At 38.0% G+C, this 14,088-nt stretch overlaps 1 protein-coding gene across 1 annotated transcript in view; it reads right to left on the bottom strand.

Annotated features, from left to right (window-relative positions):
* Positions 1-3,998: 3,998 nt before the first annotated feature.
* RFX6 (regulatory factor X6) overlaps positions 3,999-14,088 on the bottom strand; it is a 55,578-nt gene continuing 45,488 nt past the window's right edge. The window contains exons 12-19 of the mRNA XM_030853610.2: positions 13,871-14,015; positions 12,782-12,891; positions 11,710-11,827; positions 10,126-10,248; positions 9,253-9,459; positions 7,630-8,142; positions 6,552-6,764; positions 3,999-4,174 (exon numbers count right to left, since the gene is read on the bottom strand). Coding sequence (XP_030709470.2) covers positions 3,999-4,174; positions 6,552-6,764; positions 7,630-8,142; positions 9,253-9,459; positions 10,126-10,248; positions 11,710-11,827; positions 12,782-12,891; positions 13,871-14,015 — 1,605 coding nt within the window. The remainder of the gene's footprint in view (positions 4,175-6,551; positions 6,765-7,629; positions 8,143-9,252; positions 9,460-10,125; positions 10,249-11,709; positions 11,828-12,781; positions 12,892-13,870; positions 14,016-14,088) is intronic.

The following is a 14,088-nucleotide window of genomic DNA, read 5'->3' as shown; positions in this document are numbered from 1 at the left end:
GTGGTTGAGATTGGTAGGTGGGTCACTAGACATGTTTTTGTTTTGCAGACATTATTTCCATTTCGTTTCTCTCTGTATTGTACACTTGCAGTAGTATGCAAACTGTGTGATACAAGAGGTTTCTGCCTTATTTCCACATGCAGAGTAGCTGGGTGTCCTCTGCCTGAGCATTTGGTTGTTCAAGCTCTGTTCACCTCCTAAACTGGCTACTGAGAAAATCAACTTCAACCACGTCAGAGAGTCTCTGGCAGCAGTTCCTAATAATTATTTATGCTTTGGGAATGCTTTTCAGCTCCTAAAACCTGTCTATTTCAGTTTGATTTTCTCAGTTTGTACAATATATGCATATCCTCTTTTTCCCTTTTGTCATCTCCCCACTCTCCAGTGTTTTGCTTTTTAATGTTCTGTAGTTTTGTATGAGATGAGACTTGGGTACTTCTTGCTCAAGCTTTAATGCTTTGTAAATAAAATTGGATATTTATTAAAAAACAAACAAACAAAAAACCCTTTCTGACCTGAAAGTGTACTTGGGAACATAGAACTGAGGATAGCTCTAATTTTTCTTAGTGCAATTCTACCTGGAGAGAAGAAAATAAACTAGATCCATTCTGATCTGTGATTCTAGCTGGGTTTTAGTTTTTCTTCAAGTTGTTACAAAATAGGCTCTTGGTCTCTGAATTGTATTAAGAATCCACCAAATTAATTGAAACATTCATTTTTCATGTCTTTTATATTTAGTAACCACCATACCATAAGGTTTGAAAGATAGTACCCCAAGAATTGAGTTGTAATAAACCTAGCATTTAAAAAATTTTAACCTTAATTTTGCAATTCACATAAGCATTAGCTTGAACAGGTCACTTCTTTATAATTGATACTCCACAACTTCTAACAGTTACTTGAAGAATGATTTATTTACTTTTAAAAACATAAAAACCTAGGCAAATCCTCTTAACTATATCAACGTTAACCTAAAGAATAACAGAAAATGCCTTAAGCAGCCAAGTTTTAGATCCATGAAGGAAACAATTCTGAAACAATGAGTGTAGCTGATGGGTAGAAAGGTATTAAATGTCTCAAGCGCCTTTTGGTAAAATTAAAGATGCTGTCACCATCGATTCGTGCTGGCATAGCACTGCCTCTCCAGGGGCATTTGGATGCTGTGTCGGGAGTACATTGGTATCTAGTGTTGAGGCCAGGAATACTAAATCTTGTTCAATATGCAGAATAGTCCTGCAAAGCAAAGAACTGTCCTGCCTGAAAGCCAATGGTGCCTGCACTGAGAAATACTGTGCTACCTCTAATAGCAATAAACTCAAGTTCACTACCTGGGGAAAAGAGGAAGTTAGTCTTTTTGTCGTCAAAATTTAGCACCTTGTTACAATGCACATGAAACCCAGACACTGCTCACTTGTCTTCTGAGCTTCTCCCTGCTCCAATCATTTTCCCTCACCTTAAAAGGGCAGGAGGGAGTACCAATATAGGGTCAACTATTTCCACTGAAATACTTTGCAAATAGTGTTAAGGAAAACTTTAGAGCCGCTAGTGACATATTCCTTTTTTTTTCCCCTTCTATCTAGTCAGTCGCCAATCCTTCAATGTAGTCTTTGAAATGATCCTCATGTTTCTTTAAAATGATGCTTGTGCTTCTTTCTCTCTCCCCTCCTCATTCACTCTTCTTCCCCATAAGTCTCTGCACTTATCCGCTGAGCATCTGGATGAAAGAAACAGCCTTCAGAGTGGCCCATTCTTAGGCTAATTCCTTTCCTAACAAGTCCACCTCCTCCCTCCAGCTGCTGCTAGATGTTCCCTAAACATCTTTTCCTCACCTTGTTTTTTACTCAAAAATCTTCAGTTGAGGTTCTATATCCTATCACCCCTTCATCATTACATCAAAACTTATTAAAGGTATTGGCACTTTTTCATCTTTGTGTTTCTTTCATCTTTTTCATCTTTGTATTTTCCACTGTGTCAGACATGAAACAGATGCTGAATATATACTTAATTACCATAAAAATGGAGATTTGTTTCTCAATTTTTAAGATTTATGTCCAATCACTTTTTTTTTTTTTTTGTGGTATGCAGGCCTCTCACTGTTGTGGCCTCTCCCGTTGCAGAGCACAGGCTCCGGACTCGCAGGCTCAGCGGCCATGGCTCACGGGCCCAGCCGCTCCGCAGCATGTGGGATCTTCCCGGACCAGGGCACGAACCTGCGTCCCCTGCATCGGCAGGCGGACTCTCAACCACTGCGCCACCAGGGAAGCCCCCCAATCACTTCTTTTTTTTTTTTTTTTTTCCAATCACTTCTTAAAGCTGTTTTGTTTTCTTCTTCAGTCCAAGCCCTTATTAATTTCATTTCCTTTGTACTCTTATGATATTACCATAGCAAAGAATAGAACACTTAGTTTTCTATTACTCGTGATTTGTTATTGTTGCAAAATATTTCTGCTAATTCATTAGCTCATAAACTACATACTACTGAGCAAATGGCAGCAACACTCCAACAAGTCCACAGATAATTGTTTATTGCTTTGCTGAATAACAATTCCACAGTTTGTCTCTACCAAATTACATCATGATGTAAAATGGGTGTTTGGGGCTTACAGATCCTTTTATAATGTACCCGGGGCTTACAGTATAACCCAATCCTTAATACAAGTAATAGAAGACCTGTCATAAGACTAAAGGAGAAGCCTGTAAAGTTAATGGAAGTTTCCCATTATAGGCCATGAGTCTTAACAACAGACCTTTCAGTTAGGACATATGAAAAAGAAACAGAAACAGAGCTAGATAAATGGTGTATCAAATTGTATTAGTTTATATGTAATGAATCTTTCACTTCTGAGTTTGTTTTTGCATCCAGACGACCCTTGAACACTCATTCACTCTCAGTTTCTAAGCAAAGTTCTCGATTAAAGACTGCTTCCACATCTGCAGAAGTTCAAACAGTCTACAAGTCACAAGTTCTTTATATGCATGGATCTGTTATGCAAATGTTCTAGAATTATTGTTTTGACCAACCAACTTTACTCTTTAATTTGATATACAAAGGTGCTTTGCCTGCAAATCCCCAGGATTCTTTTTTTTTTTTTTTTTTTTTTTGCGGTACGCGGGCCTCTCACTGTTGTAGCCTCTCCCGTTGCGGAGCACGGGCTCCGGACGCGCAGGCTCAGCGGCCATGGCTCACGGACCCAGCCGCTCCGCGGCATGTGGGATCTTCCCGGACTGGAGCACGAACCCGTGTCCCCTGCATCGGCAGGCGGACTCTCAACCACTGTGCCACCAGGGAAGCCCCCCCAGGATTCTTTAGAAACAGAACCAGCCCTGAGAACAAGCCTTTAAAAATATTTCCATACTTTATTTCTTCCTATCTTTTTTAAATAAAGAAGGAAAGCATTTTTAATCTCCATTCAGTTACATAGAATTGGAACACTGCTATGTAACAGAAATCATCATACTAATGCACAGAAACTGAAAGTCAAGCAACTTTGGTCGAGGCTGAATTGAATTAAGTGTTGATCTTGTAAACATTTCCATAGGAGGTAGCCATACACATTTGACTTTTTGTCAAATAAGGGATAGTAAACAATGATTCTGAGATCCTAATAAATTAAAAGTATTTTAAAAGCATTAAATAAATGTTTCTCTTTTTTAAAAACCAAAAGTGAAACAGCACACAGATTTTCAATAAATTAAGAAGTGAAATATTAAATCTTCAGAGTTGAAATGTCTGCATCTTCAAAGCTCCACTGGTTCCATTTGATAATGTTTGAAACTATGATTAATAACGGGACCACATTCTAAACAACTTGTGTGCAAGGCAAACTCTGCGAATATTACCATTCACTATGGTGTTGTCCATAGTTTTACACCGGTGACCTGAAAAACAATACCGTGCCACTGGATATTCCATTTTCTTTCTCTGACAGCGGTCTGAGTAGATAGCATGTGAGCACTACAGACTTTTCAAGTTTCAACCCCTACCCAACAGTGCTGGCTTAAGTGCCTCCAGCTGCTGTTCCCATGAACACAGTGTTGATTGGTGGTAGAGAGGATGCCATTTCTCTACCATTTGCTCCATGGGAGTCCAAGGTTTCTTGAACTGGATATTGATTGGAAGTTCCATACATACACTGGGATGAGGAGGAAGGAATCGGGGTTTGCAAGCTGGATGCTGTAAGGGAAAATATAATCATCAATTGAAAACTGACTGACATTTTCTTTTTTCTGTGCCACTCACTTTACGACTTGTGCATTGAGCACATATATCTGTACTAAATTTGAGTGTGTATGGTTTCTCAGAGCAATGCTCATCTTTTCTTCCATTTCCCCCCCTGCTATTCTCCCACAAATTTTCCTTCAGCACATTTCACAAAGAAAATTCAATTTCAAACATAAATTCAGACAACTGTATCACCAAAATATATCCCCAGTCTACGTTCTTTTTCCAGCTGCACCTCCACCACTGTAGTTCAAACCACCATCTTCTCTTACCTGGACCAACACAGCAGCCTCCTAACTAGTCTCATGACCCTCACCCTGCAGAGAACAGCCAGGATAATCTTGCTGATGTGTGTATTAAATTGTCCCTCTTCTCAAATGCTACAATGACTTCCCATTACTCTTAGAACAAAATCCAAGCTCCTTGCCGTGGTTCATAACATCCTAGATGAATTGGTCTCTGCCTTCTGATTTATTTTACTCCCCTCTCTTCATACACTGTACTCAAAACACATGAGCCTTCTTTCCGCCCCTTGAATTTTCCCAAAATGGTCCCATTTCAGAAACTATGCAACTGCCATTTCTTCTGCCTGGAACTCCATCATCAAATCTTCACATCATTGCCTCCTTATCACTCAACTTGCAACTCAAATATTTCTGCCTCAGGAATCCTTTCCGAGCTGCCTTACCTAAAGCAGCTCCTCCGTTACTATTTGTCATTTTACCCTATTTAATTGACCTGAGAGTAACTGAAATTATCTTTTTAATGCATTTGTTTATATTTTCATTGCCTTATCTCTTCCTACTGGAATGTAAACTTCTTACAAGCAGGAACTCTGACCTGATTACCACCATAACCTCACACCTAAAATGAGGTTCGGCACATAATAGTAGGTTCTCAAAACTTTTTACTAACTGGCTCGCTAGCACTACCTTTCCTGCATTTTTGGTTCCTGCCTTCTCAGTGCTGTTTTTCTTCTTTTTCTAAGTACCATCATCTCTGTCACTAAAAACCAGGCTTTATAATTAAGGAAATATAATTATAGGTCCTAACTCCCCTTGTGCCACTCATTCATTTACTCTATTCCCTCTTTTCACGCTGAAGCCCTCTTTGCAATTTACTTGTAAGCCAGCTCTGACAACTAAAGCTTAGAATCTGTCCTACACCCAAACTATGTTTCATCAAAGCATCCACTATCACTACAAGTAAACAGAACTAATAGTAACAATAGCAACTCCGTACATTTCAGTCTCACAGTGAGGAAACTTCCTGAAGTGGAATTTTCTGCTTCATTAGAGTAACCCAGAAGCAATGACCATCTGCAGATAGCATAAGATGATAGCAGACTCTGCTCAGGGAGCGTCTGTGATGGTCATAGGAAGGGAAGAAGTGCTTCCTATTGAATTATTGGAAAAACACACTGAGTGAGGAGAGATGCAATGTATTTCATTTTCCCTTATGCTCTGTTTGGGTGTCAATGCCCTCTACTTATGCTAATCTGAAATCAGTTCCATTGGAAGATTTCAATCATCTCATTTAAACATTAACACTCCGCCTTGATACTTACGTGGATATAATACTCGCCCTGTGATACCTTATTAGCAGGTTTAGAAACTAAATCTATGCATTTGTTTCTGCCCCTTTTTTCAACTCAGTGATGTAATGAGTTCCTACTATGTGGCAGACTCTTTGCTGGGTGTCGGTGATGCATCTAGTACAAGTGGCCGTATTTTCTCAGGGACAGCAACCCGGCTGGAATAAGAAGCTAGGGGACTTCATGGCAAACATACAGTTTTGCTCATTTTTACTTAAAATGTATGTTCTAGAATAAGAAAGCAACATTTTCTACAGAGGTATCTAATCACATTTTACATACAACTGAGAAAATTATAGTAACCTTCATTACAAGTCACCATTTTCTAAAACTTGGAGTGGTTTTAGGATACTGATGGAGATTATGGGGTCCAAAGACAGCTCTTGGCACTGGCCCTGCTTCCAACAGTGAACAAGAGAAAGTGAGAAAAAGATATCATTATTGCCCTTGTAAAACTTAACAGATTTTTGGACTGCGTTTGACAGGTTACCTGAATTTTTTGCATACATAATAGATTCCAGAGATTTGTTTTGGAAAGAATACCAGATCTAGCAGTAGGTTGCATGGTGACATGTATACAGAGAAATGGCAAGGCTTTTACTAACAGATTCAGAAACATAACTTCAGATCCGAAGTGATAAACCAACTTTGGGAACGTGAGTGCCCAGTTAACACTGCATAGCTGAGGTTAACAACTTTTAAAGAACGTTTTCAAGAAACGTTAATATAATTTACCTACTACAGGAGTTCGACATGCAACTGCAGTTGGTGTGTCTGCATAAAACGAGCTGGTCTGCTTTCTACTACCATCGTCTAAGAGGTTGAGTGGATCATGGATGTCACCATAGGGAGGCAGGGAGCGAACACTGCTGATGACAGAAACATGTTGATTCACCATCGATCCAAGTCTGTGAGACTCTGAGTAGTTCACATTGCTTCCGTAGTACCCTACAACAGAAAACGGTGAGAATGTAGCGTTAACTTATTACAAGTAATGTTCCAGGGAGATAAACAAAAAGGACAAGGTAATAGGATAGAGCCCTAGAGATAGCATACTGTAAATATTACATTTACATCTACATTTACAATATGGTTGGATTTGTGCTTATAGATAGATATGGTTCATTATGTTGTTTTTTGTTTTAAAAAATACATAGGCATTATCATATTATCAAGTCTGAGATGGAAGACAACACCTCTCTCATATTTCCCTTATTTAAATTAACAAGATCTTACAATGCTTATGAAGAAAAAAAAAAGGCACTGTCAGCCTCTCACAAAGATTACTTGTCAAATACTGATTTTATTTACAGATTCATGTTTCTGGGAGAAGGACTGGCCTACACTGAGGAGAGGCGCATCAGAGCAGCCTCTACACAGAGCTTACTTTGGTGGCTGACTTAAGTCCACAGAGTTTTGCAACTCAGTAACCTCAAGGTACTTCAACGGGAGGCACTGTTTGGGTCCTAATCTTTAAGATCTGCTGCTAGCTCTCCGGAAGAAACATTATTCACTAAATTTTCAAAGGACAGAACATTCTTCTTTTGGGCTATTAAGGTTGGTCTCAAACATATGGTTTGACATAATATTTTTGCATCATGCAGGACATTTAGAAGGGCAACTTTAATAAAGTCACAAGAATTAGGGATATGTTTGTATGTGGCAGAAGTTGGCTCCAAATATCTAAGATTCCATGATTTTGAGAAAGCTCTACATGGGATGACATGCTGTTCACCGGAGGTAGAACTCCATGTCTGATTTTGCCTTACTGCCAACTCAAAAGCCAGGAAAAATTCTTAAACAATTTCAATACCATTAGGTGAATTAGGAGGCAATGTTGCTCCTTGGCAGCTGGCAGCTCCTGTGTTGCTCAGGAAATTGAAGCTTCCTGTATTTAAAAACTGCATACTGTGTGAATCTTGGCCATGTGGGGATGGTCCATAGCTGGAAGATGGCCGAGAATTATATGGGGACCCAGCACAGCTGCCACTGAAGAAGTCTCTAGAAAGCTGCTGTTCACTCCAGACCATGCATCGACTGTGCTCGGGGCGATGAGGATAGAGTCCCGATGGGGTGTGAGGCTGTGCCCTAAACACAGTCTGATAGTTAGAGTTGGTCCCATAAAAGTCATGGTTGGCTTGAGGGAGAGTAGGATAAACAGGCTCTGAGTATGCTGAGCAGTGTGCTGGGGCTGACAGCACTGGGCCCACACTCGGGGGTCTCCCTGCCATTGGCCCCTGATTAATGACGCTTCCTCGGCTCGCCATGGCTGGAGAAATGGGTGGTGTCATCAGATGACCAGAGCTCTGGGAAAGCTCCATTGGACCTGGAAAAAAGTTACCAGAGCATTCACTAGCGGCAAATTAAAAATAGATGGCTTCACAGCTTTCAAAATTACGCATGATTTATTACTATACCTTTTTTCCAACTTAGTTCATTTCTAACCTCCAAAAATAATGGGACTAGGGACCTATAAAACTCTAGGTTTAAAAAACAGCATCACAACAGTGTATTTCACAACAGTGGCAACTTTCGGAGTTAGTGACTATGGAGGAAAGCTTGGGATGGCTTCATCCTTCCGTGGGTATAAAGATGATTAGAGATCAAGCTTGGGAAGGGCAAGGGGTCTGCTGTTCACATTTCTCTGTAATTAAAAAACAAGCTGAAGGCTAAATGGTTTCAAGTTTAGGGTAAAAGAAAAGGGCAATAATGTCAAAATGACCATGGCTTCAAAGCGGTCAATTCAAAACTTCATACAAACCCCACTGATGAGCAATGAGTTATGAAAGCCGCCAAATCCCTGGGTCTCCAATTTTCCATTAGTGGAATTACGCCCCTAAACTACCCATTCCAGGTTTAAAATTCTGTGTGGCCAATGAAGTAAGGTATATAGAAGGATTTCAAAGAAGACATAAGGCAATAAGCAGACTTAAAGTATTATCTAGTAGCTGGTTTAAGCCATAAACATTCAGATTGACAGAAATGGGATCCTACACCAAAGAGGAAAATTATTGTAATGGTTATCCTAAAATAGCTGAATCTACTTTTTAATGGAGGAGAAATAAAGTCTCCTCGAAATCCAAAAATAAACAAGAAGCTCATATTTTTTGACTTTCAAAGCATTTTAATGATTTTGTGAACACCTAATCTATTTTTTTCTTCCACTAAATGAAAATAACCAATTATTGGGACCTCTGAGATAACTAAGAGAGTATGTTAAAATGTGATACCTATCTTAAAAATGGTATTGATAAAAATGTGAATGACAAATGTTGAAAATCACAAAAATATTATAAAGCTTTGTTATAAGTCAGTGAAGAGAAGCCTTTTTATTCTTGAAATGCCTGGAGTTTACCAGCTTTAAGAAAACAAAGGAATAGTTTCCTGTGAGACATATTGAAGCCTATGAGGTTTTCTTGGTTGTTTCATAGCCTACCAGCGAGCGGCATGTTGTCTGTGTTCCCAGCAGGGAATGGGTGCAGAGCAGAGGTTAAGCCTCCAGGTTGACTGGATGATAGAGGAAGATAGGTTGTTTCCACATGGCTTTCATTCTTCACGGTATCGCTGGGAACAGTGCTCCCTTTATTACGGTTGGCCAGAAAGCATGAACTCGGAGAAGCAGTGAAGGCAGCTTTACTTGCATCTGGAAAGATTTTTTTAAATAGGAAAGCTAATATCATTGCCATGTTCTTAGTGGATAAGCCCAAGTTAAAAAAAAAAAAAACTGAAAATGTTCTAGGGTTGTGTCATAAATCTGGAAATTCCTGAGAAGTGTTTTCCATGGGAAATAAGACTGGCAGATCTTTGGTGTTGGCAGTGGTGCTGGTTTTTGTTAATTGTATATTTGTGGATGTAGGTGTGTTCTTCAGGGCACTAAATAATCCACTCTGTAGTGAACAGCCTTCAAAATGCAAGTCATCACATCCCAAATATATTGTGTCCCTCCTTCTTTAAATTCCTATAGAACTCATCTCTACGCCATTTATAAGGTGGTATACCACATGTGCTGTCTTAAATTCTAGTTATTTTTGTATTATTGTCACTTGTCCAATATTATCTGAGTTCTCAGAAGTTAAGAATATTGATTTGTATTCTTCAGGGTTTCCAGTAAAGTATCTTGACTACTCTATATACCAATGGAGGAAAGAAAAAATAGGGCTCTCTTAGTGTTAGTAACCTGTGTTAGTAGTGACATTTTGGGGGTAAAATCTGAGACTGTTATAAATCCATTTAACAAGTGTGCTTACAAATTCTTGAACTTAGGTTTCAACAAAGACATATGCAAAACAAGATATACATTTTAAATCACCTGAATTCTTCATATACTTGTCCAGTAAATTCTGTAACTCCTGCTCTTTGTCATTATTAAACTGGGTCTCCATGGCCAGCAGAATGTATTCATCAAGAAGCATTCGGATCAAATGGAAAGAACCTTGTTTATGGATAGGGAATGGGGAGAGGGCATTGTGAGATGAAATGAGGGAGAGAAAGAGAAGGAAAGAGAAAGAGAGAAGTCAAGTTATCTTTGTGACCATCTCGAAACACTTTACAAGGAGCAACTGAAATAAACAAATACTTGTTGGACTTTAAATGACCTGCTAAGACCAACATGCTTAACTTGGGTCTCTAATCTTTTTGTGTACCGCCTGCCCAGCTCACTGTGTGTACTGTCCTGCCAGCTCTTTGACCACTAATTACATCAAAGGAAAATTCGGATGAAAGTGAGACATGCTTTATGCTTTAAGAGGGCACACATTGGAGTGTGATAAGCTTTAACCTGGGGAGAATGAGCTCTACTCTGCTCTGTTTCTGTTTACTTTGTACTAAATAATTAGACAATAGCCAACATGGTCTGAAAAAAGTATCAAGTAAGAAGATGTCTTTCTAGCCTGAAACAAAATGCTCTTTCATTTGAAAAAAAAGGAGAAAAGTAATTTTCATGTGGAAGATGTCCTGGAAAACCTCAAACTGCTTTTCACTGTTCAACAGATTTTCCAACAAAAGTCTTTTTTCATAATAAGGTCAGGTTTAAATATTGTATAATTCAAGAAACCTTAAATATAAGCAACATATTTCAAATCATAGACAATATATTTTGTTCATCCCTCAATACAAGTTCACTGATTTTATCTAATTCTGTTAAAAATTAAATAAACCAATTTAGTTAACTGTAACCTATTTTATAATGCGAGGATTTCTCAAAATGCAACTACTAAATGTGGAGGTACTGTCCAGGAGATAGCGTTATAACTACAAACTAAGAATCTCAGAAATTTTAGGAAAAAGAAGGTATTCGATTTTTGAAAAAGCTAACGACTCAATTGTTTCATAAGTTGTATAGATCAGGATAGATGGTTCAAAAACATATGATAGCATGTCTTCTAAGCTGGTCTTGGATTCTTGGAATACAACTATGAGGGTAGGTTCCTGGAAAAGATGCAAACATTTGCCATATTTCAATGAATAGCAGTTTTGGAAAATAACGTATTAATTATTGTTTATTTGCTTGTTTAACAGAGAAAATTTATCGAAGCACTGATGGAGTGTCATGGTCATAGCTGCTATTTATTGTGTTTTCCAGGTCCTGGCAATGTATTTTTATATATATCACGTCACTCAAGTGCCTCTATAACCCAATGAAAGAAATAGTCTCCCATTTCTACAATGAGCAGCCTAACTCGGGTTAAGCCAAGCCGAAGAGAAGCAGTGTTAGGATTTAACTCTGCAAGTGGTCTGACTACAAAACCCAGGCTAAAACCGACCATTCTCCACGGGCTCAAGAGTCCAATTTGAGAAATGACAGTGCCACATGCTTAAAAACTGATAGGAAATGTGACTGAGGCATGAAAGATATAATTCATCTAAGAAGAGTTTTATAAAGCACATAAGATACCAAAGCTAGATGCATTGTTCAAGGTGAGATTATGCATTACTCGAGCACCAAAAAAGCTCCACTTTAGCAGAAAGTCTTGAGCCCTCTTCTTTAATGATCTTCCATTTTGTTTGCTGGTCTAAAAGTAAAGGAACAAAATGAAACTATAGAATCTGTCATTTCATTATTACATGCTTCCTATGTAAGATCAAGAGGTAGAAAAACTGACAAACGGACAGATTGACAGGGCATGCCATTTATTTTATCAAATAAAATGATGTGTCTAGGGATTTTAATTTTCATATGGCTTTGCCATCATTTTTCAGGTTAATAGGTCTTTATTCTATATGGTTTTGTTACCTAATAAATTGGACAACGAAATGAAATAATTTACAAAATATTTTCTCTCTTAATTTTCCTTTGACAGAGCTTTAAAAAAAGCAGAAGGCGAAGTATGAAGGAAGGGTTATATATTTCTGTGAATGATTAACTCTGACTTCTCTGGTCCTGAATGATCATCTGTTTTCCTTCCAGGAGAAAAAAAGTCCCTACACTATAACTAGTTTCCTTGATATGGAATGGCTAACACCAACTGGTGATGGATATATTTGTTCTTATGGCCTTGTTTCATGATGGATGACTTGAAGGTTAACTGAAAGAGTTGAAGAAACCACATGAAAACACAAAATACTGAGCTCCTGGAATTAAAAAATGTAAATACTTAAAACCATATCTTCTGTCAGCTTTTGTGAAAACGTGCTTTTTAAGAAAAGGGCCAGCTCTTTCCAGTTTCTAAGTTTATCTTTCACTACTGATGTTACACAGCTGTAACCTTATTGACTGATAGGGAAGGAATAGTGTCTTGTAGTCTGTCAAAAAACGACAAATAGAATTGCAACTGTGCCCAGTGCTCTCAAATCTGCCATATTTCTAATCCTGATATTTGACTTCCCTTATTCCTAGGGTTTCAAAAGCTTTTCAAAGTATTATTACACACAGCCTATCACCATCCCCCACCATTCAAGAAATTACAGCCAGTTTAGCATTTACTATTAACAAAATTTTATTTTCTGAATATGTCATTGAAAAATACCTTAATAACTCTCTGCTCTACCACAGTATCCAACCATTCAATAAAAGCCTCCACAGTGGCATTCTTCTTAAGGAGATCTTTCAGTTCTTGGAACACTGTGATAGAGTCATCTACCATGTAAAAAGGAAAAAAAAAAAAGAAGAAGAATATTGCACACTACTTTGAACCCAAGAGGAAACCTAAAAGTAGAAATCATTAATAATTTTATAGAATAAAAGGGCAAGACAGGTAGATTAAATTAAATGTGTTAAAGAAGTTATTTTCATATCCTGGAAACTAACAAAAATTCCTTAGTTCTTTACTCTTCAAAATTTTAATCATAAGTGTCTATGTTTTGGTATATATTGAAATGCAGGTTTATATACTATATACTAGGGAAGAATTGTTGTCAGTAGAGATGATTATTCATTTTGAATGCAATGTTTTCATTAAATGCAACAGGTTAGTTGAAACCTAATGACTGAACTAAGCTAGACTTGTTGATTTCCTGCTTTCTGAAATATCCTTTATCTTTAGCAAAAATTAAATTCTGCCCTGCAGAATTGAGCCACTTAAATAAATAATCTTTTATCAGGTAAAAGTTAAAGGGGCAGTTAAGGACTATCATTTTATTAAAGAGTTTGAGGTTTACTGAATCCCAAAGGGTAATATAATTTTATGTTAAGAAACAGAAAGCAGGACTGAGGTTAGACTGTCCCCAGAGAGCAGTGTGCTGTAGCCTATAGGAGGCTGCATTTTTTGGTGTTTTCAGAGAGAAATGATGGGAGAAACAGTGGGTCGTTATCCCTGGGAAATGGAACCGGTCACACGTACTGGCTTGGTAAATTCTGTCAGATTGTCCAAACCTAAGCAGGGCATTTCAGCTTTGAAAAACAGTATTGCATTGAGATATCATTTTGGTATGCATTACACACCATATGATGCCAAGAGTACAAAACGCATGGAAATGCCTATGCATGTAATATAAAAATGGAAGAAAACTCACAAAACTCAAAACTGTTTTGATTATTCCCAGGTTTTTTCTCTATGGATTATTTCTAGGCAATGAAATTATAGATGACCTGCCCTAAACAAAAAGAGAAAACTTACATTCAGTGTAGATATCAGATTCAGTGTCTGTGCTGCCCGAAATGGTGAGAAGGGCCTGAGATCCAATACTATTCAAGTCAACCTTTTCAATGTCAGATACCATAGAATTCACGACATGCTGGTCAAAGAGAGCTGGTCTGGCAATCTCCATAAAGAAAGTAAAAAAGACAGTAAATTATATCACTGATCCTCCATCAAAAGAAAATTTTAGCTTCTAG

Source organism: Globicephala melas, chromosome 14 (genome assembly GCF_963455315.2).
Source record: "Globicephala melas chromosome 14, mGloMel1.2, whole genome shotgun sequence".
NCBI classification, from domain to species: Eukaryota; Metazoa; Chordata; class Mammalia; order Artiodactyla; family Delphinidae; genus Globicephala; species Globicephala melas.
This window is presented reverse-complemented; position numbering and strand designations above follow the sequence as displayed.